Source organism: Numenius arquata, chromosome 4 (assembly GCF_964106895.1).
Source record: "Numenius arquata chromosome 4, bNumArq3.hap1.1, whole genome shotgun sequence".
Lineage (NCBI taxonomy): Eukaryota > Metazoa > Chordata > Aves > Charadriiformes > Scolopacidae > Numenius > Numenius arquata.
The window spans coordinates 38,120,669-38,148,464 of record NC_133579.1 but is presented as its reverse complement, the minus strand read 5'-3'; the positions used below and the strand labels follow the sequence as shown (position 1 = coordinate 38,148,464).

Below are 27,796 nucleotides of genomic sequence, written 5' to 3'. Positions count from 1 at the left end.
TAATGAATGTTATGTAAAGGAGATGGTTTTGAGTCTTTCTTAACAATGGACAGTGAATATATATGTATAATTCTGGAGATCGAATTTGTGTATATAAATCTAAAAAGTATTATTACTCATGAAATTTAACTTAATAGCTAAAAATATATTTACATTTTAAAACAGTGCATGCTTTCAACTTGTGGCATGAACACCCATGTGACATACCCATAGCACAAGTAGGAGACTAAAGTATCTCTCTATTTTACTGGTGGGGCTGCTAAGAAGTATGAGGTGTAACAGTTTAAATTTGCAAATTAAAAAACTCAAAAGTTGCAATATGCTAGATCAAATTATGTATTTTCTCAGAAACCATTTTGTTTGATTTTTTTTTTCCCCTTGAAACATTCAGCTTCAGGCAGGCATCTGGTGTGTAATATGTGCATCTTAAATAGGGATCTGTCAAACAAATTTAATAACAGTCTCTTCTTACCAAACCCACCTAAAATCTGTGCGCATGTCTGCACTGAAAATTAGATCTTAGGGATTGATTCTACCGGGTTCTGGTCCCAATCCAGAAAAACATTTGAACACATCCTTAACCTGGTGGGTTTATACCCCTACTGGTAGCCCTACTAGTTTCCACCAAATTCCCATGTGCTTAGGTGTGCTTTGCTCTGCTTCTTTCAGAGTCATGCCATTAAAGAAAAAATCAAGTATTTATCATTTTCAGGACATTTCAGTTAAACTGTGGGCTAGTGTTTTTTTGAAACAAAAGATAAGTAATCAGAAATTAAATTAGAAAAAGCTAATTTTCTATGTTAAACAGATGACTGTATGTGCAACCACTTTTAACAGTAACTAATGTTATATGTCCAATCTTCAATGCATATGTAGCCCCAAGGGTGTAAATTAAACCCATAAAAGCTACAAAGTTCAAATTTTAAATGGAGGTATACCATGCATCCTCAGTTAACAAGGCACAATGGGCATACGGTTAACTCTACTGTGCTCTAATCATGTATCCTATTGTGCCTAAGTATTGCAAAGTGTACATTAAATCAGAATTTATTTTGGTGATAAAAGTCAGACCCTTATGGGTTTTTTGATGTCACTTCTGTGAATTAGAAATGCTAGTATAGAGGAATGAAGGATGTCTGAGTCAATATGAACTCAGTGTGAGAAGGTCACTCTGAAAGCTCCATGTGCCTCTGAAAAAGAAGAAACATGTTTCTAGGCTCTTCCTTAAGATTTGTTGTGGTAATGACGTCAGTGGAAATTGCTGATCTCTAATTAGTATTTCTAGACAAAACAATTAACTGAAACAGAGCGTGGGCTGTAAATAACTGATCATAACTTGAAAGAGAGGAGGGGAATTAAAAGGTTGTTTTTAGAAATAACAGTACCAAACTGTACCAGTAAGATCATTTTAAAGTTATTTATTTGTTAATGTGTTTCATGGAAATATGACGGTCTATCCCCACTAACCTTAACTTGTCTCTAAACCTTTATTTCCGGTGTACCTTTGCATAGGGAAGGTTTATGTGCTTTGTGATATTTACATTCATTTTGATTGAAAGTCCATAACTTGTGCTACCATGCTTAGTTATCTTGGCTGTAAGTGCTGCAGACTTAGGAAATTTTCAGCATGTACTTTTCATGTGATTTGTATAGGGGCTTTAAGTCAAGGTTGGACATCTTAATTACACAATTAAGCTAAATTCTGTACCTGCAGATGGAAAAATCAGGGTATGTATGAATGGGCAGACCTCTGCAAAAGGGTAGGGAATAAAAGACCATCTTTAACAACAACAAACAAAAGAAGTAGCAAAAACCAAAGCCAACATTAGTGCCGGGTGAAAACAGATGGGAACGGTCCTGAGCTCCACAAGACCCAGGGCTAGTGCCTCCCCGCAGGTAGGACATCTCTCATCAGCTCCTTTGTTTTATCTTGCTCTGGGGAAGAGGGGCTGTAGGACCAGCTGAGCTCCTGCCAGGAGGCTTTGTGCAGCCTCCTTTCAAAGAAGCTGGGGTGGCTACTTGGAGGACCAGCTCAGCTGCTCCTCCGCAGTGTAGCAAGATTTGGGAGCAGCTGGCTGGCAACAAGGCAAGGCACAGCCTTGATTTTCTCAGGGCAGAAAATATGATATTAAGGGAGGGCAACAACTTTTTTTATCTGTGGAAGCAGCAAAAAGACTTGTGTGGGCCCGGCAAAAAGCTAACCACTGCGAAGTATAAAAGGTTAACCTCAGGGTAAATATTGCCAGGGCCTGATATGAAAGGTGTCCTCCTGAGCCAGAGCTTCAGAGAGTGTGTGACAGTGTAAATGAAAGACCTAATTGTCATCTTGCACCATGTTGCATCAGTTAAAAGGTTGTGATAGTGTGACAGCCCTGAAAAGAAGCCAGGAGCAACACAGAGCATTTCTCATACTTTCTTGCGATGAATTAGAGGGGAGGTGTTAGGGAGTACGCTACAAGGGCAGTGCTCAGATGTTCTTCACATCCACAGAGAAGCAACTGTCTCTGTTTGCAGGGAATTTTAAAAGCAAAATTAGGAAAAGCTTCTTATGCGGATGTGTGAGAAGAGGAGAAGGGAGAATGCCCCAGCATTCATCACTGGAGGTTTTTAAGGACAAGTTAGACAAAAATGAATATATCCCATAAAGCTGCTGTGGCACTGCAGCCTTTGCTGCCCAGGACCTTTTTGATTGACTTACCTGAATGTTGCTCTGGAGAGGGTAGGATATTAGGAAAAATTTCTTCCCCGAAAGGGTTATCAGACATTGGAACAGGCTGCCCAGGGAGGCGGTTGAATCAGCATCCCTGGAGGCATTTAAAAGATGGGTAGACGTGGTGCTTAGGGACATGGTTTAGTGGTGGATTTGGCAGTGTTAGGTTAATGGTTGGACTTGATGATCTTAAAGGTCCCTTCCAACCGACATGATTCTATGATTCTATGTACAGGAGTTGGATATGTAGATTATATTAAATAATGCAGAGATGCATTTTCATCTTTTATTAATGAGAAAGACGCACCACATTAAGGAATAAAGCTGTTTCATGCATTTCAGTAGAGAAAAACAGGCAATATGGGCTGGGGCTGTTTACATTGCCCTACTTCTGTGTTTTCCATCCAATTCCTGCTGTTTCTTGAAGTAAAATAAGTAAAATCACTGTGTAGGGTGGAGGCATAAATGGGTACAGATATTTTATTACCTTTGTCTTCTTTAAAAGGGTAATTTCTGGGCAGGATTAGAATATTGCAGGGATTGCAATATTTCTTCTTCCATCAAATGCAAAAGTTGCAACATTTACCCAGATCAGATCAACATTTTTGAAGGGCTTAAGGAACACAAACTGAGCGTGTGTGCATTCATGGGCAAACAGTCCCTAGCTACTAGAGCCCTCTGTAAGGAGAGACAGAGCTCAGGCTCCAAAAGAAATGTGCCTTTAACTTTTTCTTCCTTTTTTAATTCTTGTCAAAATCAGCCTTCTTTTGGCTATCTGCATGTTATAGGGTCTTTGATGGAGCTTGATGTTTCTCTCTTATCGTGCCTTGCTCACCTTTTGCTGAAATTTTTATTCCCATGACTTGTGGCTGGTTTTTTTTCTTGCTTACTGCCACAGGTAATGAGGTTGGAAGATTGTGGAAAATTGTAACCTTGCCCAGAGGTATCTGCTAACATACCTTAGTGCTTGACATCTGCAATGCTCCTGTTCTTGTTCTGGTCAGTTCATGTCCAGAAAGAAATAACTCTTGAAAAAGCACCTACTTTGACTATACCGGATAATGATTTTGGAATGGTTTGGATTTGTACACAGCCAGTGTTAACAAGTTGATTAAGACCCTAGAGACTCACCATTACAGGTTAATTTTAAAGGTAAAGAGACTGTGCTGGTAGAAAGATGTTGAGTTTCAGGATAGCAGCTTAATGGAGTTTTAAAAGTTGTGATTGTGAGCTGGATCAAGAGAAAATGTTCAAATGTGTCAGCATGGAAGGGGCAGCGGGGTCATGAATCCACTTTGGTCTCCATCTCGTAGTGGTGGTGCAAGTGTCTCTGCTTCCTCCCACCAGTACAAACCTGCAGAAGAAAAAGATGTATCATTTCCAAAGGAACCGCGTGAAGGTATCTATCAATGAAACCATATTGGGTGCAGTGAAGTCAGCAAGAAACCGAAGTAGAATATATTAATATATTCAAGTCCAAGGAATCTTTTAGAGAAAGGGGAAGGAGTTCAGAAATACAAAACAAAGTAACTTAATAAAGTCAGATGGTTAGGAAGAACAAGGAAATAATTTACAGGTAAGATCGAGGAGGGAAGGGAAAACTGGCAGGGATGTAGGACTCTTGCCAGATACTGAGAGGTGTAAATTGGAGAGTTGAGGCAATTAACTGGAGAAGGTAATTTAGAAGATACATGTTCAGTGAGAGAAGGAAATCTGGAAAGCATCAAAGGCTGAAAGGCATCAGATGTGGCAGTGTCTAGAGAGTGGCACATTTGGGATATGCTGGGTTGAAAAGACAAGCTATTGCAGCAAGAGCATATGCAATTTTGGATGTGTAGCCTTGGCGCGTTGTGGGGCAGAGGCGGTAATTACCTTACTGTTCTTCTGGCAAAATCACACCTGCGGTTCTGTGCTCAGCAGCAGGTGCCATGCATATGAGTGATGTGGAAGACGGAGCAGAGGGGGAATTCACAGAAAAATAACCAAGTTTTAGGAGGCTGAGGAGACTGTGTCTAGCTTCTTCAGACATTCTCATAAATACCTGTAGAGAATAAATACAGGTGTAATGGAGTGTCGTTATTTTGAATGATACAAGTGCTTGTGACTGGAAATAAGAGGATCAAATACATTTTTGAAAACAAATCCTAATAAGGGAATCCCAAAAGAAATTCCTGGTATTGGGATTTTTATGAGGTTCTGGAAGTCTCCTAAGCAGATTTTAAACATGTCTGGGGAAGAGCAGCACATGTACTATGTAGGATATATAATCTGCATTGATGGAAGAAAGATATGATGACTGAGTGGAGCTTTTCCTTCCCTGATACCATTTGCTCAATGATGTGTTTCTAATAGTTTCAGCAGTACTGAATTAGAAAAATGTACCTGCAGTCAAATGTTCAGGTTTGAACAAAACCCTATGAGTGCCTTCATTTTTAGGTGCTAAACTTCCAGTATTTACAGCTTAATTAGGAACTCTATCTCCCAATGGTTTCAGCAGGATCAGTGGGTGAGGGCTGGTTACAGCAGACTTACATCCAGCTTCAGTGGTGACTTTCAGACATGTTGGTGATTATTTTATGATGCTATATATAGAACTTTTACAGGAAAAAGAAAGAAAATTTAGAATTATTAAGGTGATTGCTCACACTTAACAGCTTGAATACAGACAGAATAAAATCATGGAGAAGATTACAATTTTTATCAGTATAGATAATATAGTATTAGCGTCAGGGATTTATTTTAGTGGCCGCTTTTTTTGTGCCTGCTTAATTGCCCCCTGAAAGACTGTGAGGCAAGCACAGAAGTAATTTTTCCCTATCTCAAAGGTAATGACCTTCTCCTTCCCCATGTTTTTCTTTTATTTTTTTACTTATTAAAATATAGAATACAACAAAGTAGCTTTAATAATCACCTTGTCAGTAATTTAATCTGAGCTGTAAAATGCCAACCTAGCCAATGTTTGTTCTGTTCTTTCTAGTTTCCACGAACACTGTCAGGGTATTATGAGGATTGACTGTCCTGCCTATTGCTATTATAGTTCTTGTTTTGTTTGTTTGCATTACTGTGGTACCTAAGAGCTCTAGTCATAGAACAAAGATCTGCGTGCAAATACACAACACACGATGCATCTCTTCTTTGTGTGTTTGTAGTAACACCTGAGAGTTTCTCACTAGCCTAAAAAATCAAATGAAAGGACAGAAGTCTATTTCCCCCAGCCCCTGGGCACTGTATGTCCCCCAAAACAGTCTCCATAGCTGAATTTTCCCACTTCAGTCAAACAGAATCTCCTCGTTGGTCTACAGCTGTAATGAACTGAGGTTGCAGAAGGCACGCAGCTGACTCAGTGCTGCTGCTTCTGCGTCACAGGTGGAGGGACAAGCAGAGGGACAAAACCGGGTTTTGAGTTGTTTTTTTGAGGGAAGGCAAGGAGATTTAGTGTGAAATTGAATGTATGTTTGTTACCCATCTGCTATCAAAAAGCAAATGAGAAATGCCCATTGGCGCAGCTGCCCAAAAAATGGTAGATGGACCTGTGGAAGATTCATAACACTGACATCTCCAGCAGAAATGCCATAATTTGAAGGTTTCCTCATACACAACCACATTGGTTAGCATGAGATCTGTCTCAGTAAGGGCTTGGACTGCAGTGCCTTACTAAATCAGGCCTCCTAGCATCAGACAGTGACTACTGAAGCATCGTCTAGGAACATGAGATCTCCTGGGTCAGTGAGGCTAATCCCACATAATCCCAGAACACATATCAGACTCTCAGTTTAATGAAGGCAGCCATTTGTTCCCTGAGGTAGACATCATGTTTCCCGAAACTGACTAAGGCTTTTCTGCCAGCCTTTGAAAAATGCTGATGCGCTGTTCACTCCATGCAAACACATTGTTCAGAACATCTTCATGGAACATGTTTCTGGGGTCTTCCATGCAAGCATCTTCATGATCTTACACAAGTATCAGCAACTCTATCCTCAGAACAAGGCCGAGAGAGAGAGTTGGGTTATGTTATGCCTCTTGACGGATGGCAAAAGACAACTGGTGCTGATCTAGAAAACTTTATCAGTGCAGATGTTGTTTGCTGTTGCCAGGATCCCTCCTTGTCTTGTGACAGATGTGCTTCCCCACCATGGAAGGCTGTATTTCTTTTCTTTCAATGTTTTTCTAGCAGGCTTTTTTGTTTGTAGAGCCCAGTCCTACTAGTTCTACCTTATCCTTGCTCATAGAAAGCAGGTAGATGTATGCAATCAAAGCATTGCCTGAATGAATTGCAGGCTTTAGGATGTGGCCTGTGCTTTGGGGTGAAATTATGTATTCTTATATTATTTCTTAAAAGGGTTTTCCTTCTCAACATGGCTTTATCTCGGGGCTGCTGTGAGTTTAGTGTTCCATTCACCCTGTAGTACCGATAATGGAAGCTGGATGCCCCATGGTAATAGAGCAAGGCCTGTGCTTTTATAAGGTCTTGGAATAGCTAGGTTTTTTGTTTTGATTTCCTGGGCCACAGTAATTATTAAACTAGCCTCACTCTTAGAAAAATGGTGGAATTTCGCATATTATGTTTACAGATCAAAGGTTAATCTTTACACCAAGGTTTGTTACCATTTGTTAAGCCTCTTGTTTTCCTAACATGACTAATTTCTTTCTCTTCTAATTCAAAAGGCACACCAGATAATTGATTAGGAAATAGCTTTCTCCTACGGTCTATTTTATATCTTTGTTTAGTCATCCGCACCATCAAGACCCCTGCAAATGCCTTGGCTCACAGACTTCTCTGCCGCCACCTTTTGTTCTGCTGGTGCTGCCTTGCCCTCACCACAGATGGTGCAAAAACTGCAGAGATAGCTTTCTGCTCTGTGACGGGGCCACGGCTCCCCAAGTGTTCATTAAAAGTAAAACTCACCCCATTCATGTGAATGAGATATGCAAATAATATAACATGCTGCATTTCAGCATGAAAGAAAGCATCTCCTGTTTTTACCGTTGCCTTTCCTCAAGTTATCTGCAATGAATTGGGTGGTTGGCTAGAAGTATACTTCACTGATACTGAGCAGTCTTTCAGTGCGTTGATGAGGTTCACCTCTTGTCATTTTATCTGTTTTATTAGAAATGGCATACTAAAGAGAATCATAGACATAAATCACCTCAGCTCCCCAGGCTAAAGATTTATTTTCAGGCTATCTGAAATCAGCACGTGCATTTAAAATTTTCCTGGGGTTTTCTAAAAGGACGCTCTTGGAGCCCAAACGTGAGGCTGTCCTGCTTGAGATACTGTCACCTGGAGATATGCCCTTTGGAAGGCATTACCCGGGCTGGGTACTCTCCATAATCTAAAACTCGAGACCCTTTGATGAACCGCTAGATAGGTCCCCCAAATTGCTCTCCTTTCTCAAAGGAAAGTTCATATCTATCTCTTTGGTGCGTGCATGTATATATTGACTTTGCACACAAATATATAATTGGGGGGGGGCGGTGTCAGGTGTGTGCATATGTATCGGTGAATGTAGGCACTCACACACTTGCAGCTTTTAGGAGGCATCCTATTCATCCAGCACGGTTGCTGTGCCATATCTGCTTCTGACAGGCAGGTGTTTATATGTTGAGGCCAAGCAGCTTGGGTAGTACTTTTAGCTTTGACATCAGTCTGCCGGATTGCCTTGGACTTGTTTTTCTCTCTCTGAGTTTTAATTATCCCATTTATAACTTCTTTTTTGTTGTGCACTGCTTTTCGATCAGCTGTTGAAGTGTGATTATATGAACCCAGTAATTGTTGTCATATAACTAATTTTCTCACTGTGTTTGCAAGTAGATGGTTAGTCAATAAATCCATCTGAAATTGATCATAAATACTTATCTTTAGTTTATATTCCTGAGCACTGGGAAACAGCAAATAATTCAAGAGCTATTAGTATATTCTAGCAGGCAGTATTTGCTACGACAGCTAAATCAGATCCTGTCTGACCCACACTGAGGCTGAATTTGACATCAGCTGTAGGATTCCTATCACCAAGCTTCAGGTATGTTAGTGTCAGTCTAGGCTGCTTCTACTGCAGATGGAGAAAAGGGAAACCCTCAGGAGCACACTTCTTCCCTCCTCTTTTAGGAACAAAACATCCCCCATTATCTCTCTCCCCAGGCTGCAGAGGAAGCTGTGTGCCTGGCTTACACTAGACTCCTAACTTTTAATGAACTGATGTAGGTGACAGACGTCCCATCCTTTCAGTCATATGCAGTTAACTGCAGCACAGTTTAGTCTCTGGCAGATTCAGAAACATTTTCTGAAAAAGATCAAGCCCTCAAAGTAACCCTTGAGAGAAATATTGATAAAACTTGGGTGTCATAAATATGATGTTAGGTATCTCATTAAGCACTAAATGTAATTTAGGGTGATATAAGAATCTATATGAAACAAATATTGTACTGTATAAAGAAACATTAAAGGTTTGATGAAGGAGCATTGGTAATTTTGAGAATGAGGTATAAACAATCTTCTGATTTAATATATGGCAGAAGTAGGTTTCTCATCATAATTAAATACGTGATCTGTTGTCACCAGTGCTTATGGGAGCTTTCCTAGAAACAGCTAAGGCACAAAAAAAGTCTGAAGTGACCCATTTAGAACCATTCTAGATTTTTAATTTTTTTTAGTAATTTGTATAGATCAAACATTCTGAAAAATTACGAATATCCATGTGAAGTTAATGTTTCACTCTCTCCCCCTGCACCTTCAATCACATTTCAAACAGAATCCCAGCTCCCAGCGCAGGGGTAGAGGTGGTGTTTACTTGGGCGTTTTGAAACTTCCTTATTATAGAATAAGCTTTAAATTTATCCTTGGGAGGAGGGAAAGATTTGAAGTACTCCGTAGCATTACAGTGACATTTCCAAGGAACTGGTGACCAGTTTCATTGAAATATTTTTTCTCAGTGGGATTGACACTGTTCATTCTCTCAGTTCTTCAGGAGCTTGCACTTTTTGGTAATAAGAAGGTGATGATCAGTCAGGTAGAATTCCAGTCCCCACTGAAATCAGTAGCAAAACTCCCACAGACTTGGGAGATGGATTGGGACAGATTTCATACTAAGTGTATACTGGCAGAGCCTTGCAGGTTCAAGACTAGGCCTACAGCTTCTAATGAAACTTCAGATACACGAAACCTGGAAATATACCACAGACTGAAATACAATTGCTTGCCCATAGCAATTGAAACACAATATGCTCACCCGTAGCAAAAGGTCCTTCTACCTCCTAAGAATCTGTTTTACAAAATAAGTTATTTCTGAAAGCTGCAACTGAGAAGAATGGAAAAAGTTTTCAAGGTAAAACTGCTGAATTTGCTGAGTGGGCAGATAGGAAATATTGGACATGAGGAGTTCCCAAGGTTTACCATCCTTGAGAGTCTTATTCCCTGTATTGTTTAATCCCATTCAACAGTTACAGGCAGGTTGTCAGAGTTAGAGTGATAACACAAAAAATTAGTAAGATCTTAATAATTTTGTGGAAGGGCTATCCCAGATTTGTGTCACTGCTAACAAAAAAGCTGCACCCCATTAGAGAGCCTATGCAGCATGCTGGTACGGCTGTCTCAGCTGCGGGGAAAAGGCATGACCTAAACCCGCACATTAAGAGACACGGGATAGTTTGGTCACAAGACACAAAACTGCAGCAAGTCTGCTTCATTCATTCCTCTTCTCACAGAGCTGCTTCTCTGCATGGTATGTGCAGATGTACAGAGGTCTCATCATCCCAGATGGACACAGAAAGCTTTACCAAGGCCAGTCGCACAGCTGTGTAACGTGTGAAGGTCTACTGTACATCAGCCAGCAGAACTTGCAGGCTGATGTACAGCTTGCAAAGACGATACCTCTGGAATATTTGCAATGCCCGTCTGGTCAATATCTGTTCTCTGGTCAGTAGATACAAGAGAGAAGAATCCCATTGTGGAAGAGAAGTAGGAAGGGAAATAAAAAATGGGAAATGGGAAACAGAAAAAGTAAAGTTTTAAAATAAATATGACAAGGAGCCTCACTGGGTTGAGGAACTTTGTGGCTAGTTAGGCATTGACTTCAGTGGGTATAAGGCCATGCTTGAAAAATCACAGACCCATGGAGGCTGGAAGGGTCCCCCAGAGGTCTCCAGTCTGACTTCCTAAATCAAGCAGATCCCATTGGAGCAGCTTGCTCAGGGCCTTGCCCAGGCTGGGTTTGGACACCTTCAAGAACGGAAACTCCACAGCCTCCCTGGGGGCCTATTCCAGTGTCTACCCATCCTCATGGTAAAATTTTTTTTCCTCAGACTGAGTAGGAATTTGATGTTGCAACTTGCTTTCCTTATCCTTGCCACAATATGATCCACTTAAGTCTTCTTTTCCTAAGGGTGAACAAACGTAGTTCTCTCAGCCTCTCCTCACGTGTCCTGTGCTCTGGTTCCCTGACCATCTTGGTGGCCCTGCATTGGATTCCCTTCAGTGTGTCCTTGTTTCTCTTGTACTAGGAGCCCAAAATGGGACACAGTTCTCCAGGCATGGTCTCGCTCTTGGAGAAAGCAAGAATCGTTTGTCCCAGCCTGCTATCTACACCCTTGTTAATACCACCCAGCATTTGGTTCATCAGGGATGTACTGCTGATGCACTCATGTTGGAGTTGTGCATTGGGACCCTCAGGACTTTTTCTGCAAAGCCAGTTTGTATGTAGCAAGTTTTTACCCAGCTTGTCCTGCTGCATGGGCTTGTTCCACCCCAAACATGGGACTTTTCATTTGACTTTCTTGTACTCCCTAAGGTTTCTCTTCAGCCCATTTCTCCAGCCTGTCTAGGTGACTCCAAATAGCAGCCTTGTCCAGTAGTGTATTGACTGTTCCCCCTAGTCTGGTGTTATCTGCAGACTTGCAGAGAGTGCAAAGGAATCATATACCAAAGTTATTCATTGAGATAGGTCTTCTTCTCACTGCAAAGTCTTTACGTCTTGGTGAGCAGGATGTGAGGAGTTGAGAGGACAAGCAGCTTCATATTATGAGCTTATAAATAACATCCTGGTGAGAAATAGCTCTCTTAACGACAATCCAGGTAGTCCTCTACATCAGGGTAAAGTTAATACCACTTTATCATGAGTCCATTGTTGGATAGAACAATGGAGGACAATTTCTTAAATCTTACTCTTTGGACTATGTTTCAGGATGGATCAGACTTAAGTATATAGACTGGTGCAGGCGGGAGGGAGGGGTGTGGAACAACTGTATATCATATGTCTGGGACAGATTAGCCATGTGAGACAGTCTCTAACCGTTGAAGTAGATTTCCCAATCTGAGTATAGGAGAGGAGTTTGTTTTCCTTTAGCTGGTGTCCTCTCCATCAGATGATTTCCAGTCTGATGTCACACCTGCATGATTAGCGTAACGTGTCCAGACTATTCATTTTAGATTTATCAGCTTCATTTTTGCTACCTGTTGGTTTTATGCACTAAGTTTTTAACTCTTGGGATTATGCCAGAACTGCCCAATTGTTCCCCTATGGTATGTTCATACTGACATTTCTTAGTATTTTCTGTCCCTTCATGGAAGGTTGTGGGAGCCCAGTAGCAATTCCCAAATCCCTAAAAAGTGATTAGCAATTATTGTTCTGTAAGTGCTTAATAGGGAGATTAAGACAGGCCACCAGGTGTTTACGCAATAACACTCGGTAGCATGGAAATTCAGCTCTAGGTATTACATAGTGTAAAGAGGGTAAATGCCTGGCCTCAGGGAGATCAGCAATTATTTTGATGCTTGTATTATATCCCATTTTCTCTAGCAGGTTGTGCAGTTCTATTATTTCTGAACTTTTCAGTCTCTGATAGAGGTTTATCTGTGTTTATAGTAACGGGATTGAACTGTAACCACAAGATAGTTTCTGTTAAAGGTGTTTTGCACAATCAGTAAGCTGCAAAGCTGCATTTTTAGTCCACCCCTTTGTATCTAACATGACATATTTGTATACAGCAACAATGGAAGGGGACTGGGCTTCACATTGCAGGTTTGAAATAAGTGATAGTGAAATAGCTTAGGAGCAGAGCAAATGCTCCTCTGTAGCAAATCGTATCATTCACGGTCTTTTTTTTTCTGTTTCAGGAGGTTGGAAGCATTATCGGAAAGGTCAGGAAATTACTTTCTTTATTTTCATGTCAAAATATTGTATATCAGTTCACTTCATCAGCCCAGGCTAACTTTTTTTCTGTTTCTTTAACAGAAAGGTGAGACAGTTAAGAAGATGAGGGAGGAGGTAAGACAAACCTCGATGTCTTTACTTGCCTTTCTTTTCCAGCTCAGATAACAGGGAAATTCAGCGTGCGCAGACTGACACTGCCATCAAGTGGGGAGTTCATTTAACATCACTATTCTTTGCAAGTGGTGGTGTATGAATGCGCTGGCCTAAATTAAACATTGTTGTGAATATAACCTCCTTATCGCCGCAGCAGTCTGGAGTCTTTCATTCCCGTTGCAATATGCCTGCTGCTGTCTTATCTCAGAAACAGCTTAGCCAGCATGATTCTGTGCATTAAAACCACAGTATCTTTCTTTAGCATACCAAGATCAGTCCAGCGCATGGCTCGGCCTCTTGGTAGAGAGTTTCCAAAATCTTTACACAGACTGATGCTGTGTAAAGTTTGAGGCACAAGCTTCAGCAGACCTGGAGCCAGATTTGCTTAAGCCAAAGTATCCCTCTGCCATGTCTCGGCAAAGCCTTAACTGTTCATCATTTTGCAGCTGTGCATAGGATGTGGACAGGGTAGACCTGCACACCCACCATTCACATCCTTTGAAAAGGCTGTAAACATAAAAAGATGAACTAAAACATGGTTCTGCATAAACCTCAGTCTCCGCAGTGTCTGCAGGCTTCTTTCCCTGCCACAGAGCAATCTGCACTGTCTTCAGAGGATCATGCCCAGGTAGAGGTTACAGACCCACGCTTGTCCTGCAAAGCAGCACATCTTACCTGGAGATCCATGCAATTTTCCTTCTTTGAAGCAAGTGCTAAAAGCATAACTCAAAAGACAAATCCTACTGTTTAAAACTTTAGGACTGCAAAGTGTATAGAGGATGCCTCAAGAAAAGTCAATTTGGCTCTGGTAAATATGCAGTACATTACTCTGTCAGCCGCTGTGTTGTTTTATACTGATAGAAGGTCTGTGGCAGGGAAATCTCAAAGTATTTGTAGTAAAGAAAATTGCTGAGATCCATCTTTAAATATACACAATAGGGAGTTCATTGGTAGGTGGGCTGAGTTCAGAGCTCCTTTTTTGATGATAAGAGCTTTCATCCATGTTTTCATACATAAGTAGATTTGCTAAGACTTAAAAATATACAAGAAAAAAATGTTTCCAATATACTAGATAATCTTGCCAGTTGAATAAACACATTTCATTTTAATTATTAATTATGATCATGGGCAGATATCCTTGGATATAAATTGCATGCACAGAAGAGAAGCCATCACCAGGCTTCTTTATATCAGCACAGAACTAAGAGGCAATGTCCCCACGTGATGATAACTTGGTCCTCCTGTAAATGACTGCCTCCTTCAGTACTTCTTTCAAAGGAAAATGGAACTTTATTTTCACTTTCCTGACAGATGGAGCAAGTTGCATGCCATCTTTATGGAATGAAATGCAACTTTGTCTTCTTCTGTCATTGAGGAAATGTCAGAGACAACTTCAGGCCTAAAGAAAAGTACAAAAACCTTGGTTCTGTGCCCTGCAGTTGTTAACTTCCTACACAAACACAGAGGCCACCACATAGCATTTTAAATGCCATAGCTCCGCTGTGACCAATCATCTATAGGAGGAGTAACATCTGTGAATTTTGGCTGCCACTGACCCACGGTGGAGCGATCTTTCAGACGAGCTCCCGTGGGTCCAGAAGAGCCATGCTTTGGGCGAAGGCAGCAGTGAGGCGGGCAGGCCTGCCTGCTGTGGGCAGCTCTGCCCAGCATGGCTCCTGGCATGCTCCCTGCCAGGCTGAGTCCCATGGCCCTGGGTTCGTGTGTGGTGGTGGTGGCCAGAGGTTGCCACCAGCTTGAACGAGCCCCAGGCCCTGATCTCCTTCCTGATCCAGTGCTGGTGTTTGATGAGGGCTAGTCCCACTCTGGTTGGCCTGTAAGAAGAAGTGCCTGCTGCCATTTCTTATCATAGAATCATAGAATGGTTAGAGTTGGAAGGAACCTTAAAGATCATCTCATTCCAATCCCCCTGCCATGGGCAGGGACACCTCCCACTAGACCAGGTTGCTCAAAACCCCATCCAGCCTGGCCTTGAACTCTTCCAGGGATGAAGCATTCTTATCTATGAACGCTGAGTACGTCTGCCAGCCCAGTCCATGGCAACAAGATTCTCCGATCAGTAGTGTTGGGTTTTCTCTTGTTATATTTGGTTGATGTCATATGGGGAAATAGGATATCTTGCCATTGAGCAGCAGTAAGCACATGCTTAAGCGCTCAGACGCACAACACATCGGATGATTTGTGGTAACCCTGAAGGAAAAGGGGCAAATTAACCCAAATTATCTCATGTTTGCTACAGGCCTAGATCCTTGAGAAGATCGGTGCCTGTGGATGAGTTGAGGCTCCAGTGACTTGCATTAACACATTTCCGCACCTGAAACCTCAGGGAAAGCATAGAGTGGGTCTTACCTGAACTGAATTTGATCATTATCTACACCAAGATCCTCTTAATTATATTTACATCTGGTTTAGGGGTTTTGTCTGCACTGCCACAGCGATATAAAGGGGACTAAGTATACCTGAGAGCCATTCTGGCTTGTCTCCAAGATTTATGGTTTTCTAACTCCTTCCAACAGGCTCCTTGCCTGAAGGAGATAACACTATTACTGTTGCCTGTCCTACTGCTACTCCTTTAAAGGGTTGTTCAGTGCATGTTAATTGACTGCCTTCACTTGAGATACATCTATAAGGAACTTTCTCCACAGTGCAAAGCAATTCCCTCACCAGATAGATCGAGTTTGGGGGCTGGGCTCGATCTACCTGGCACCTCCAAACCAGGGAGGTGCAGCTTTCCTGGGAGATGTTTATGGGGGTCGCTATTTGCATATGGCGATGAAGGCCGTGTATTTACCCAGACAGAATCCGGCTTCCTGCAGTTAGATGAATTTTTGGAGTGTGATCAGTTTATGCTGAAATTATATGATGTTGGGGTTGCAATTGTAGGGGAGGGAATTAGGTGCCTCAAGATATTCCTTCCCAAACTACATCCCTAATCCTACTTAGTTTGCTCCCTGGGAAGTATAAATTTGAAAAATATTTGTTCTTTTTGACAGAGTGGTGCTCGAATCAATATTTCAGAAGGCTCCTGTCCAGAGAGAATTGTGACAATAACAGGCCCAACAGATGCGATTTTTAAAGCTTTTTCTATGATTGCACTAAAATTTGAAGAGGTAAGCAAATAAAATACGTTTTTTTCTCTCTTCAAGTTGAAATACAAACACTGTTTGAATTTTCTCATGTTTGCTTTAACGTTAAATATGATTTGTTTAATGTTCTATTTAACAGCAATGAAAATGGTTGTATTTTTATAAATGCTTTTGGCAGTAACGCTGAAGAAAAATAATGGGTCAATTTACAAGCTGTTTGATCATTTCTTTTGCTTTTTGGAGGCTTCAGGGAAAAGCGATTGCTTCTAGTAATGTGCACTAATGGTAGGAAAAATGTCTTGGAAAATTTCTGGTCCCATTGTGGGCTTGATTTGAAAAGAATAATTGCCTAACTTTTAGCTCTGCTTTTATATGATTCCATTTGGTATTGATGTAAATTTTATATATGTCAAAATGAATATATAACTCATTTAACTGGAAAATTTTTATTTTAAAAACAAACCATATGATTACCAGTTACGAAATACCATATTTAAAACTTGGCTTTTAAAAATAATTAAAATAAAGGCACTAAGAGTAAGTGAGGCAAGAGCTCAGTTTACCGTAGAATAACCGTTCTGTGCAGATACGTACCTAAAGGGCTGGGATCTCTTCAAGTTTCATGAACCAACTACAATTAGATATGGTCACCGCTTTAATGGGAAACCTCACAGAAGGGACAGCAGAACACAAACCCTGGTCATTCAGGAGGGTATTTAACTCCCTCTACTTTCGAAAATCATGTGTCTAGTCCAGGCATCTCTCCTGTCCTCTCTGGAGAGACAGAGGTAGAAGGCAATTCACCTTCTCCTAAAGGAAGAGCCTGCAGACAGGTGGGCTGAACTACCTGCAGCAGGAAAAAGCAACTCTATCTCTCCATCAGTGATTAAACTAGAGGAATGTGAATCCCTTTCTTAAGAATACTTATTTCTCTGAGTCAGTGAGGTTAGTCTCCACATCTCCCCATAGCACTGGGAGATGCTGGTATTGATAGAAATGTCAGTGTGTGCTTTTATTTACCCATGAGAATTGTTCATATTTAGAGCAACAGGACTAGAAGAGCTTGTGGGTCATCAGATGCAGTTGTCTTCTAGCATAAGCAGTATGTCTTGCAGCTTGCACCTTCACAGCATGATCAAAAACTAGTTGGTTTTTTTTGTTTCCTGATATTGGATCCACAACCTCAGTTCTCTGACAATTAGACACCTTCTTTTCACTCCTCACCTGAATTTATTCACAAAGTTTATGCAACTTTGTTTTTGTGCCAGCACTGTCCATTAGTTTAAATAATTCTTGACTTTCCATCCCTCAGGATTCCCCTCTTAGACTTATTTTTCGAGACCCGTTTTATCCTCTCACCCCCTTGCTTTTGCCAGAGTAAGTGAGCCAACCTCAGTGTTTCAGAAGATGCATTCCCCACCCCTCTCGTGACTCGAGTAGTCCCTTTCTGCCTTTTTCTAGTTACATTTTATGTTAAATGTGCATGTTAATTGTGGACAGGTTGCAAATGAAGTTCCACAAGGCCTTATTAAATGGTGCTAACAGTCCCCTGCCCTACTTACCATCCTACCATATCCCTAGCACAGCTGGAAATGCTCCACCTCCTTCTAGTGTAATGTTTTGCACTCAACCGTGCTGTGCCTGGTGGGTATCCCCAGCTCCTGCTCCGATGTTTTCCATGGGAACCTCTTTGGTCTCGGCAGACATTCCTGTCAGCTTGCAGAAAAATGACCCTTCTTTTCATACTGCAAATGTGAATCCCATTTAGATTTCTCCAATCCTTCATGGATTTCCAGATCTTCCTGGGTGATATTCTAATCCTTCAACATGTTGATAAAGTACCCTGATTTTGTGGCATGGTACATTTTATAAGAACACTAAGTTTTTTTCCTTACCAGTTATTAATGAGATAATAATAATTTTGAGGTTGAATCCTGCAGAACCACACAAGTAATTCTGTCCAGCACAGTTTTAAAACCACCTGTTGTCATCTCTTTCTCAGTTTTATCTCCTACACATCTTGTACCAATCCCTGTTTCTTCTGGCTTAAGAGGCAGCTTCATGTATGGTACCATACCCTCTAATCCATGGAGACCTGGAGAGAGCAGACTCTACTGTCTACACAAAAAACATTTTCTGCTTAGGGCCTTATTGTGAAAAATGCTGAGGGAATCATTAACAGAGGTAATCCCTGCCAGTTTCCACCAAAACGAGAACCCAGTGGAAATAACACTGCATTTCCCATAAAGACATCGAATACTGCACAGCATCGGATCCCCACCCCACCATCCAACACACCATAGTCTTGGAAAGTGCCATAACCAGCAATAACCAAAGAAATCTGAAATTCAGGCATCTGACTGGATTTTATGCATATTTACCCTTGTAAATTTTAGAGGGTAGTCTGGACTTTTCATGTGGATATTAGCAAAGGGGTATTGGCACTCCCTGCAGATCAGGTACTGCGGTTATATATTCTGCAATATCTGTGTTTAGTTTTAATATAATTGGCTTCTGGTATATTAAAAAAACAGTGGTAAAGAAAAATGTCTCACACAATCAGTTAGGTTTCCTGTAATTATTCCTGTTCAATAAAATGAGGTAACTGTAACACTTTGGAGACAAAAAAAAGTGCTGTTTCAGAAATTACAAATGAGCTAGCTACCACATGGTATTTTTCATGCATATCTTTTTGTTGGAGATTTCTTCAGCCATTCAAAAAATCGAAAATCCCAGAAAAGACAATGCCTGGCCCATGTCTGGTTATCGCAGCTACCTTCAAACAGAACAAAAAGGATGCATGTGTGAGACTGCATCTCTGAGGGATTTTTTGGTATTTGTTATGCATACCCACGTGAAGCATTTTGACAGGAAGCCCTTGAAACCTTAATTTCAAGCTACAGCTATGTAGCTACGGATAAGCACATCTAGGAAGACATGGGAGCCCTGTAATGCTTTTCTAATGCTAGCAAAAATCTCAAAATGTGTCAGATAGAAAAAAGAAAGATTGGGAGGAGTGGTCTCTGTGCGGTTGCTCTGCAGCCTGACATCATTCTGCTCTGACAACCTTCTTAATAAAAGTTGATCTTCTAGCAGCCTGATGATGAATGTACAAGCTAGGTAGGTAATTACATAAACAACTAAAGTATTCACTGTAGAGGAAAAAGAGTGTTGTTAAAAATGGCACTAACCCAAGCAGACCACTGGAGTCGCAAGAGAGGACATTTTAGAGCAGTTATTTCAAGACTGGAAGCTGAGACCCAAGAAATGCAGCTGTAAGCTCGCTGGTGAGTGGGGCAGCTCTGGTTTTGAGTATAAATATGCATAATCCACTGGAAGCAAGTGGTAGTTATGTGCTGGAAAAGCCAGCAGGCAGAGCTCAGTGGTCAGACCTTCTCCAAAGAAAGAAGAAAAAGTTTGTCAGGATCCTTGTTCATTTGCAAACATTTATGAAGAAATTACTCAGCTTTAGGAAAAAGGAGGAGATAAAGGCAAGGTGGTAAAAGCAACTGAGATGGTGCCTTTTTGACAAATACTAACTCCTGCTGCTACAACCAAGGTAAATACTGTGGGTGGTCATTACCAAGTGAGGAACCACCTCACAGATTCATCGTATTTGCTGTGGAAATTGGCAGGTTTAGCATTTCATTTAGAAACCAGCAAAAAAGAATTATGATACGTTTTCCCCCAGAGGTTTGGTAGATTTCTGAGCTGCCAGGTTTGCTTGCCTTGGGAAGCCTTAGACACTGTGACTCTGGGATGCCAGGAGCTAAGGATGCTGCAAGGTTTCAACACTGGGAGCTGGCTTTCTCACCAGTTCCGCTTCCCAGTTAGCCCATCCTGGCTGGGGAGCAGCCCAGGCAAGGGGGCAGAAAGCCACGCAAGGTTCAGCTCTAGTGTCTGCCAGAGCCCCAAGGAAATGGATGCAGTGCCACAGACAGTAAGAGGTTAAAGAAATAGGAATCACCCAGTTTGAAAAACAGCTGTTCTGTGAGAAAGTTGCCAGCCAACCCTACTTGGGAGCCTGCAGTTTTGGAGGGTATTTTTTTCCATTCATTTCTCTTTTGTTCTGTTTTTAAGCTGGACTGATACTGTTACGGTTGTGCTGCTGAGGCTGCATGTTTAGATTTTGCTCTTTTTAAATGATGAGGAGAAAATAAAGAGAATAGCAGCTTCCAATTTTTGTGAAGTGCTTTTGGAAGCGATAAGTGCAGTGAAGTCTTTCAGGACAGGCCAGATATGATATGGAAGTAGGAGACAGTATCAGGGTTGTGCTGGGTGGCTGAAGAGGGTTATTTACCTACGTCTGGATGATCGTGTGCCTCCAACTGAACACAAACATGACATAGTGAGATGTCATCAACCACCTGAAAAATGGGCATGACTTGGGCTTTATTTCAGATACATGGGTGCTGCAAAAATCAGTTTTCCCTCTCGCTTTATTTTGGATTGCAATCTCTCACTGACACGGGCACTAAACAAAATATGAGTTACTGGCTGGCAGAGGAATGATTTGATAGCTGTCTTGTGGCGTGCAGCAATGCCTCATTCCGTTCAGGAATTTTTTCTTTTCTTTTAAGCTAAGCAAGGTCACAGTGAGCCTTTATTGGACGTGAGAATGCTGCCATCAGAAATGTGTAGGTACAGTAGGAGTCAGCGCTGGTGTCACTGAGCTCCCATGCTGGTTCAGCAAGGCATGCACAGTTGTTTAAAGTACTTTTTCTCTTTTTTTTTTTTTTTTTTTTTAATTTGAGCTCCCAATCACACAGTATAGACACTTTTTTATTATTATTTTTTTAATAAGCGGTGGCGTTGATAACTAAGAATGTAGGGAGTCACATCAGTTCTGTCTGTTGGAATTCTTGTTGCATCATAAATGAGTTAAATGAGTATGAAAATGCATGTTTGCTGTTGTTCCTGCTCTAATCTTTTGGGTAGCATTTTTGTGAAGGGTGTAATAGCTGTGCCATGCCACCTCACAGATGGATAAGATGGTCTTCTCAGCTCACAGCTAGTGTTAGCAAACCCCATTGAGATTTTCATGAGTTGTTGGACAGGTGCCATGCAGCTTGTGGCTGGTTTTTTTGTGATCCTAAGTGCTTTCAACAGCATCCCCTCGATCGGTGGGAAGATAAGCTTTATCTTTTCCCCTGTGATGAAGACTCTAGAGGGATTGTTTTGTCTTGCATAGAAGTTTTGAACAAACAAAATATATTTAAACAATCTAAACCTTGCAGCAAGCGGTATATTGAAATGCTCATAAGAACATATAGTGTAGTTTCATTGGATAACGAGGTACACGGATATAGGTTACCTGACCTGGATACAGGTAATTGCTGTTCTGCTGAGCTCATTGTACACTAGTTATACAGCTGTAATGGAAAAGATTTTAGAAATTACGTAGTGCTACAAATATTTATGGATCTGCTACAAAAGAGAAATTAAACCTGGGGGGCAGCAAAATATTTATCAAAATAATCAAATTTTCTCTGCTTCAGATTATTCACAGATTCTTTGTCATTCCCTTTTTTAACCTTTTTTCTTCATATCAAACCTGACAAGAAATTGTGTGAAATGTAAAGACGTATAATTTAGTAGAAGTGTTCTAATTGAGATGGTGGAAAAGAGACCAAATCAGGATTTGGGGGCCTGTGAACTCAAAAGCCTCTTTGTCTTTTCCATATGCTTCGGCTGGTCTAAATTACAGATACCACCTCCTCCTCCTCCTCCTAGCCTTACCTGAGAGACTCTCCTCTGGTCCCGTAGCGTGGACCTGCAAGGCCAGGCAGCAAAAGGGTCCCTTCCTCTGGCACAAGCCGCTTGTGTGGTTCGTGCTTATGGCGTATCACAGGCTTTACCTGCAACAGAAACAAAGCATGACCCGTTGCACACTCCCCAGGTCTCTACGAACAGCTCGGGCATTTCCTCTGGGCCCTTCAGTGCTCACCAGGAATGACAAACCCTCCGCTAATTCTCACTGACGTTGTGATTGCAGGACATAAACACTTCAATGACAAACAGCACGGTGACAAGCAAACCGCCTGTAACGCTGCGGCTCGTCGTCCCAGCAAGTCAGTGTGGATCTCTTATAGGAAAAGGAGGTTCCAAAATCAAAGAAATCAGGGAGGTAAGTCTTGGGATGTCTACCAGGACCACTGGCTAGCTTGGCATCCTACTGTGGCCATTTAAAAGAGCGTGCCCTGCCAGCACCATCCACGGCACTTCGCTTATTACACGAAGGGGAACATGTATTGCGTGAAAAAACTTACTCTGGGGGAAGCAGAGGTCCAGCACAGCTGTACCCTTCTACCTTCCTTGAAGTTAATGACCGTACATGAATTAAAGAAACAGCTTTACAATTCATTAGTGTTTGAGGCAAGACGTAGCAAAGAAAAATGGATTTTTATTCAGGAGAAAGTGACAGTACTCCTTCTACATTTGTATTCATCCCAACATGGGGTGAGATGTTGAATATCAAGATAACATGCAGATCCTTTTTTTTTCATTTGACTGTGTCAAAACAAGGTTTTGACAGGTTCTACCAAATTCAAACTTCCTTTTTTATCTAAAATGCAGATTCAAGGCAGCAGGTTAAATTAAGCTTTCAAGTTTCATTTCAAACTTGAAAAAAAGTGATCAGATGTTTTTCTATCAAAGAAAATTTAACCAAATGTCAAGGAGGAGTGGAAAATGCTTTGATCAAAATTATATGTCCAGGATTTGCTATGAAATGTTAGTTTATGGTGGCCCTCGAAGGAAAGGTGAGCACAGAGAACTGTCAGGGGTCTCATCCTGTTGACTTTTAAGAAAGTTCCCTCTGAAGACCACTGCTGAAAGGGCTTTTCCTGTCCTTGCGAACAGGGAAGTAAACCAGCGTGTACCGCTTCCAGTAGCCAACAGAGCTGCCAATAGCTGCTTCAAAGTCTGCCATGCAAACAGCATGTTGTTCCTTCATGTGCCTCTTGCTTTGTAAACTGTGTTCATGAAAACATGCCTAGGTTGTTTTCTGTAAACTCGTAGAAAAACAATTCAGAGCCCTGCCATTTGAAAGTGTCTCTGTGCTTGCTGAGACCTGCAAATACAAGGCAATTACACATCAGTTGGGTTTTTTTCTTGGAATGCTCTTGCTTTATTTTTCATCAAAGAGTCTGGGAGCTATGCTGGACTCGGTAGTCCTTATGGTCAAACCAGCTCTTGAGATGTGGAGAAAGGAGTCACTTGATGATACTGAGGGGAAGAAAACATTATTTCTGTGTAGATGTTAAGGTCATAGGAAAACCCCTCTCTTTTTTTCTTTAATCCTAAAAAAGCTTCGTCAGAGAACTTTGTATGGATGGGAGAAGGTACTAGTGTGTGGAAGTGCATTTCCTGGGTGGAAGGAAGGTGTTCAGTTTGCCTGACACATGGGACATTTCTGGCTCAGATTCTGGATGGCCACTGGACTGTTGGTGTTCGCAGCCATTGGTGTCTGGGTGAATGAGGAAGCCAAGAGGCTGCATGTTCTTGCCTTGGCAGGCAGCAGGCGAAGGCAGGCTAAAGCCTTGCCACTGGAAAAGGCAGAGCTACTGTCAGACTACACGGTCAGAGGCGACCTCAGCCAGGAGACATGATTTCTCTTGGACCTCCAGATCCCTTAGGTGTCCAAGAGAGCTGTTGGGCAGCGGGAATCGAGCTGATTTCTTAGCTGTGTTAAAATAGGAGCAGGCATGAGTGTGAACCATGTGCTGTTGAGTGCTTAGCTCTAGGTTTTACAGCTGTTGATACTTTGGATTTTATTTTGAATATTGGTAACCTCATCCAGGGCGCTGAGTGAATGCTTTTAGGACATACATTTTTAAAGGTGAGATTGGTCTGTGTACGTTAAGTGACTGAAGTGATTACTCTGGTGTGCATGGTTTTAGAAGCAATTACCTACTAGTCTAGTAGAAGGAGGTAAGAGGATAGTGTTTGGCCAAATAGGTGTTTTGATAAGGCTAATGTAGCACGAAGTCACAATGCCTGTTTTCTGAAGTATAAGGGTAATGGACAAAATGTTACTTATTTTTTTGTTGCTGATACATGACCAAAGTCAAAGAATAAAAAACACGGGCATTGGAAGCAAATTCATAAATAACTGCAGTATTTGGCAGAGTATTTTGTGCTAGATGTACGGATATCCAGAACTGTATGTTAAACAGCAAATACAATCAAACAGAAAAAAAAGAACATCCATCTCGAGATGTAGTTTAATTTCATCATAACTCAACACACTGCACAGCAGTTGCACGAGGGATCGTCTTTTGTGTTCAGTCATGTATCCAGGAACAACATGTAGGGTTGCTGTACTATTTTCAAGATAAGATTACACCAAAAAAAAAGAAAAGAAAAGCATGACTGATTGATCAAATTATGGCAAAATTCCAAAGCCTATTATAGAGCAAGGAATTGATATTCTGGCCTTAAACAGCACTGGTGAACAGAAGATGCAATCAGTAATTTAATCAGTCTTTGGAAAGAAGAATAGCATGTGTTGTATGTAACCAGCAGGAAAACAAATTAACTCCTTGCGGACTGACACAAAGTCAATGGATACTGAAAATACTTTTTTTAAAAAGCCCAAAATATTGCATTGCAGTAACAGTCAGGAATAGATTTTGTTTGTAGTATGTGAAAGTGTTAATATGAGGTGCCTGGGGTTCTTTCTGTTGACTGAAAGGCCTTTTCAGGATGTTGGTGAAATAGTGCCAGAGATTGTTTTAGCCTCATGTATTTTTTCTTTCTTTTGAGTTTTTTTTTGGTTAACTAAGATACATTAGTGCCAAGATCAAATTAAAAAAAAAACAAAACCACTACAAAACTACAAAACAAACAAAAAAATAGCTCATTACCTTCTTTACCTCCTTGGCTTCATTAATGAGATAAAAGTTGATGATATTCATATATTTAATCAACACTAATTATAATTTTGAAGTGCTTCTTTACCATCCTGAGATATTCCAGAGCGTAAGGCAGCCCCAAATTTCATCCAGAGACACAAGTCAGCCATCAGTGGAATAAAGAGCCATTTATCTGCAACTTATTTGATTAGCAGACCTTCTTCAGTTGTCAGCACTTTTTTCCTTTTTTTTTTTTTTTAATTAGTACTTCATTTCACCTTTTTCATTTTTCAGTCAGCATTGCAACTGTCTGTCTTTGAAAGGGTTAAAAGACTTGTCCTGAAATTCAGGTCACGGTTTGATTTGTTAACAGCTACTGAGGACTAATCTTCCTAGGATGGGTGGGAGTGTTTGCAAATTGGCTTGAACAGGCAAATCCATGTCCTGCCAGACCCCAATTATCCTGTCTGGGCATGAATTTGCATACACACTCTATCATGTGTCTGGCGAAGGAAAGATAAAACAGTTTAGAGGCACATCCCCTCCATCACATCGGTGCATCACTGGCTTTCAAGAAGTGTCTGGCCTTTTGAGAGGTCGCCTGCCTGACAGTGACACTTTCTTTGCTTTGTCTCTGCTCAAGTCCACAGGAGCCCAGGTGCAGGTCGCGGGGGACATGCTGCCAAACTCGACGGAGCGCGCAGTGACTATATCAGGCACCCCCGACGCCATCATCCAGTGCGTGAAACAAATATGCGTGGTTATGTTGGAGGTAAGCGAGCGCTTGGCGTTACCAACCCTCACCCAGAAGATGCTCAAACATGTCATTAATTTTTAAAGTGGGTTCCCCAGGCGTGCTGCCTGCCCTTCCCGTGCCAGGGATTTCAAGAGGACTCTGTTAGAATGTGCCTTTCCTGGTGTTTGAGAGCCTCTCACAGCAGGGTTTAGCAATCAAAGACTGGGGCCCTCATGACACTGGCAAGTAACAAACCAGGTCCAGTGTGGAGCTGCAGCCCTTTCGGAGAGAAAGGCATTTTATGCTGATGCAGAATAGGACAGAAAACATGTAGGTATTGTTTTAAATATAAAAAATTCTGACTAGCGTAATTTAGATTTACCAGGACTTTTTGCTTCCTTAGGGTCAGGTCATTGCATAAGGCCAGAATGTTAAGGCCAGTTTTTTAGCTCTTAGATTAAATGATACAAAATTAATTTATATAAAAATCTGGGCATTTTAACCCTTGCTAAAAATGCCCATAGTTTCATGCAAGTACATTTCACAACTGATTTAGTTGAATAGAAGTTTGGAAAAAAAAAGTAGTTCAGCAAATCAAAATGAAATATTTTGACAAAGTGAGCATATTTTTTTTTAAACATCCCTGCTTTTATCAGATTTTCTGCTGGAAAATTTTCTGTGGATTTTTGGTTTGGTTTTTTACCTAAGCCTAGTCAAGGGCTGTGTCATTATGATCTCTGACACCCTGCTCTTCTGTTATTCTTTAAAAAGGGGAGCAACAGCAGAGTGTTTAGACAGCACTACGGCTATTGGCTCTTCAGAAGTATGGAATGGATCAAAATGACACACAACCTTTGCATCAACATGTCATACAGCCTAATGCAAATAAAAGTATAAAAATTAATAAATCCCCATTGTTTTACTGGGGAAAAGTGACTCTTGCTTCATTTTTTTTTCACTGCTGTAAGGAAGGAATTTCTTTATAAAAATGCACGAGAACAGAAAGAAAATATTAAAAAATAATTTTAGTTTGTTAGAAATGAATTATGTGATGGCAGTAGTTATCAGTTCTGTGAATACAGTGTATAGTCTATTGTCCAAGTGACATCCATGGAATAAATAGTTATTTGCTAAAGAAGACGAGAGAAGCCACTTCTCCAAATCGGAGAGACACAGTCCTATTTTCCCACAGGTAGAGCCACTTTTTAAATAACTAGTTTAGACGTTATAAGCCCTTTATTTCAATGTAAGTCAAATAGCAAGCAGCATTAAGATGACACTGGCTTAACTACAGTTTGTTTCTTCAAACATTTAAATAACTTGGAAAATGAATGTGCTTTAATTTGCAGCATACGTTTAATTTGGCAACAAACACTTTCATTGACATGAAATAACTAATTATATGACATTAATTAATGAAAGTGGTATTGTCGTTACCTTCTTTAGTTGTAATTAACGCACTGACACCAGGGCACCATTCTGCTAGGTGTTGCACAGACAGTTTGAAGCCTTTTTTACAGGCAGGTGCTTCTGCTTTATTTATGAGGAGAAAGTTGGCCTTGGTCAGGGATTTTCCCATGGGATCCTTGCCTTGGGCTACAGGGAACAAACTCTATTCCCATGCATTACAAGGGCGGCGGTTATGCTCCTGCTGAAGCTGGCGGGATTTTTCTCCAACCTTCCAGCTCAGTCAGATGAAAGGCAGGATCAGGCTGGTCATTTGCAATTGAACAGCTGACTTAATTGAGTTGGTAAAACAAGAAAGCTGAATGTGTACCAGTGTAGGAAAGATCGATAAGCAGGAGATGTGCTCTGTGTTAACAAAGCGAGAGCACAGGCTGGATTCTCCCAAAACATCAACAAATTTCAAAATTGTGCCCATGTTTCCTGAAATGCCTTGACACGCTTAATGAAACTTCATAGCTTCACCTGACGATGGTGGTAATGAAACAACAAGTGCCAGCACTGCCTGTTTTGGCTGTGCAGGTGGGACCTCAGCTCTTCCCCTCAAAACCCAGGCAACCGACCTCTGGCTTGCTGTTGGGCTGATGGAGTGGAGGGCAGGGTGGTGTGGGCTGGGCTGGGTTAGCTGC

The 27,796-nt window shown here is 41.2% G+C and overlaps 1 protein-coding gene and 1 non-coding gene across 4 annotated transcripts in view; both read left to right on the top strand.

The window, feature by feature from the left end:
- The window catches only part of LOC141463991 (poly(rC)-binding protein 3-like), a 149,173-nt gene that overhangs the window by 84,217 nt on the left and 37,160 nt on the right, over positions 1-27,796 (top strand). For all 3 annotated transcript variants that reach the window (XM_074146700.1, XM_074146702.1, XM_074146703.1), the window contains 5 exons: positions 12,819-12,842; positions 12,937-12,969; positions 16,020-16,136; positions 22,108-22,239; positions 25,611-25,739. In XM_074146700.1, the coding sequence (XP_074002801.1) occupies positions 12,819-12,842; positions 12,937-12,969; positions 16,020-16,136; positions 22,108-22,239; positions 25,611-25,739 (435 nt within the window). The remainder of the gene's footprint in view (positions 1-12,818; positions 12,843-12,936; positions 12,970-16,019; positions 16,137-22,107; positions 22,240-25,610; positions 25,740-27,796) is intronic.
- On the top strand, positions 6,851-6,907 carry LOC141464201 (U7 small nuclear RNA). Its single transcript, XR_012463254.1, has one exon. It is a non-coding gene; the product is annotated as a U7 small nuclear RNA (small nuclear RNA).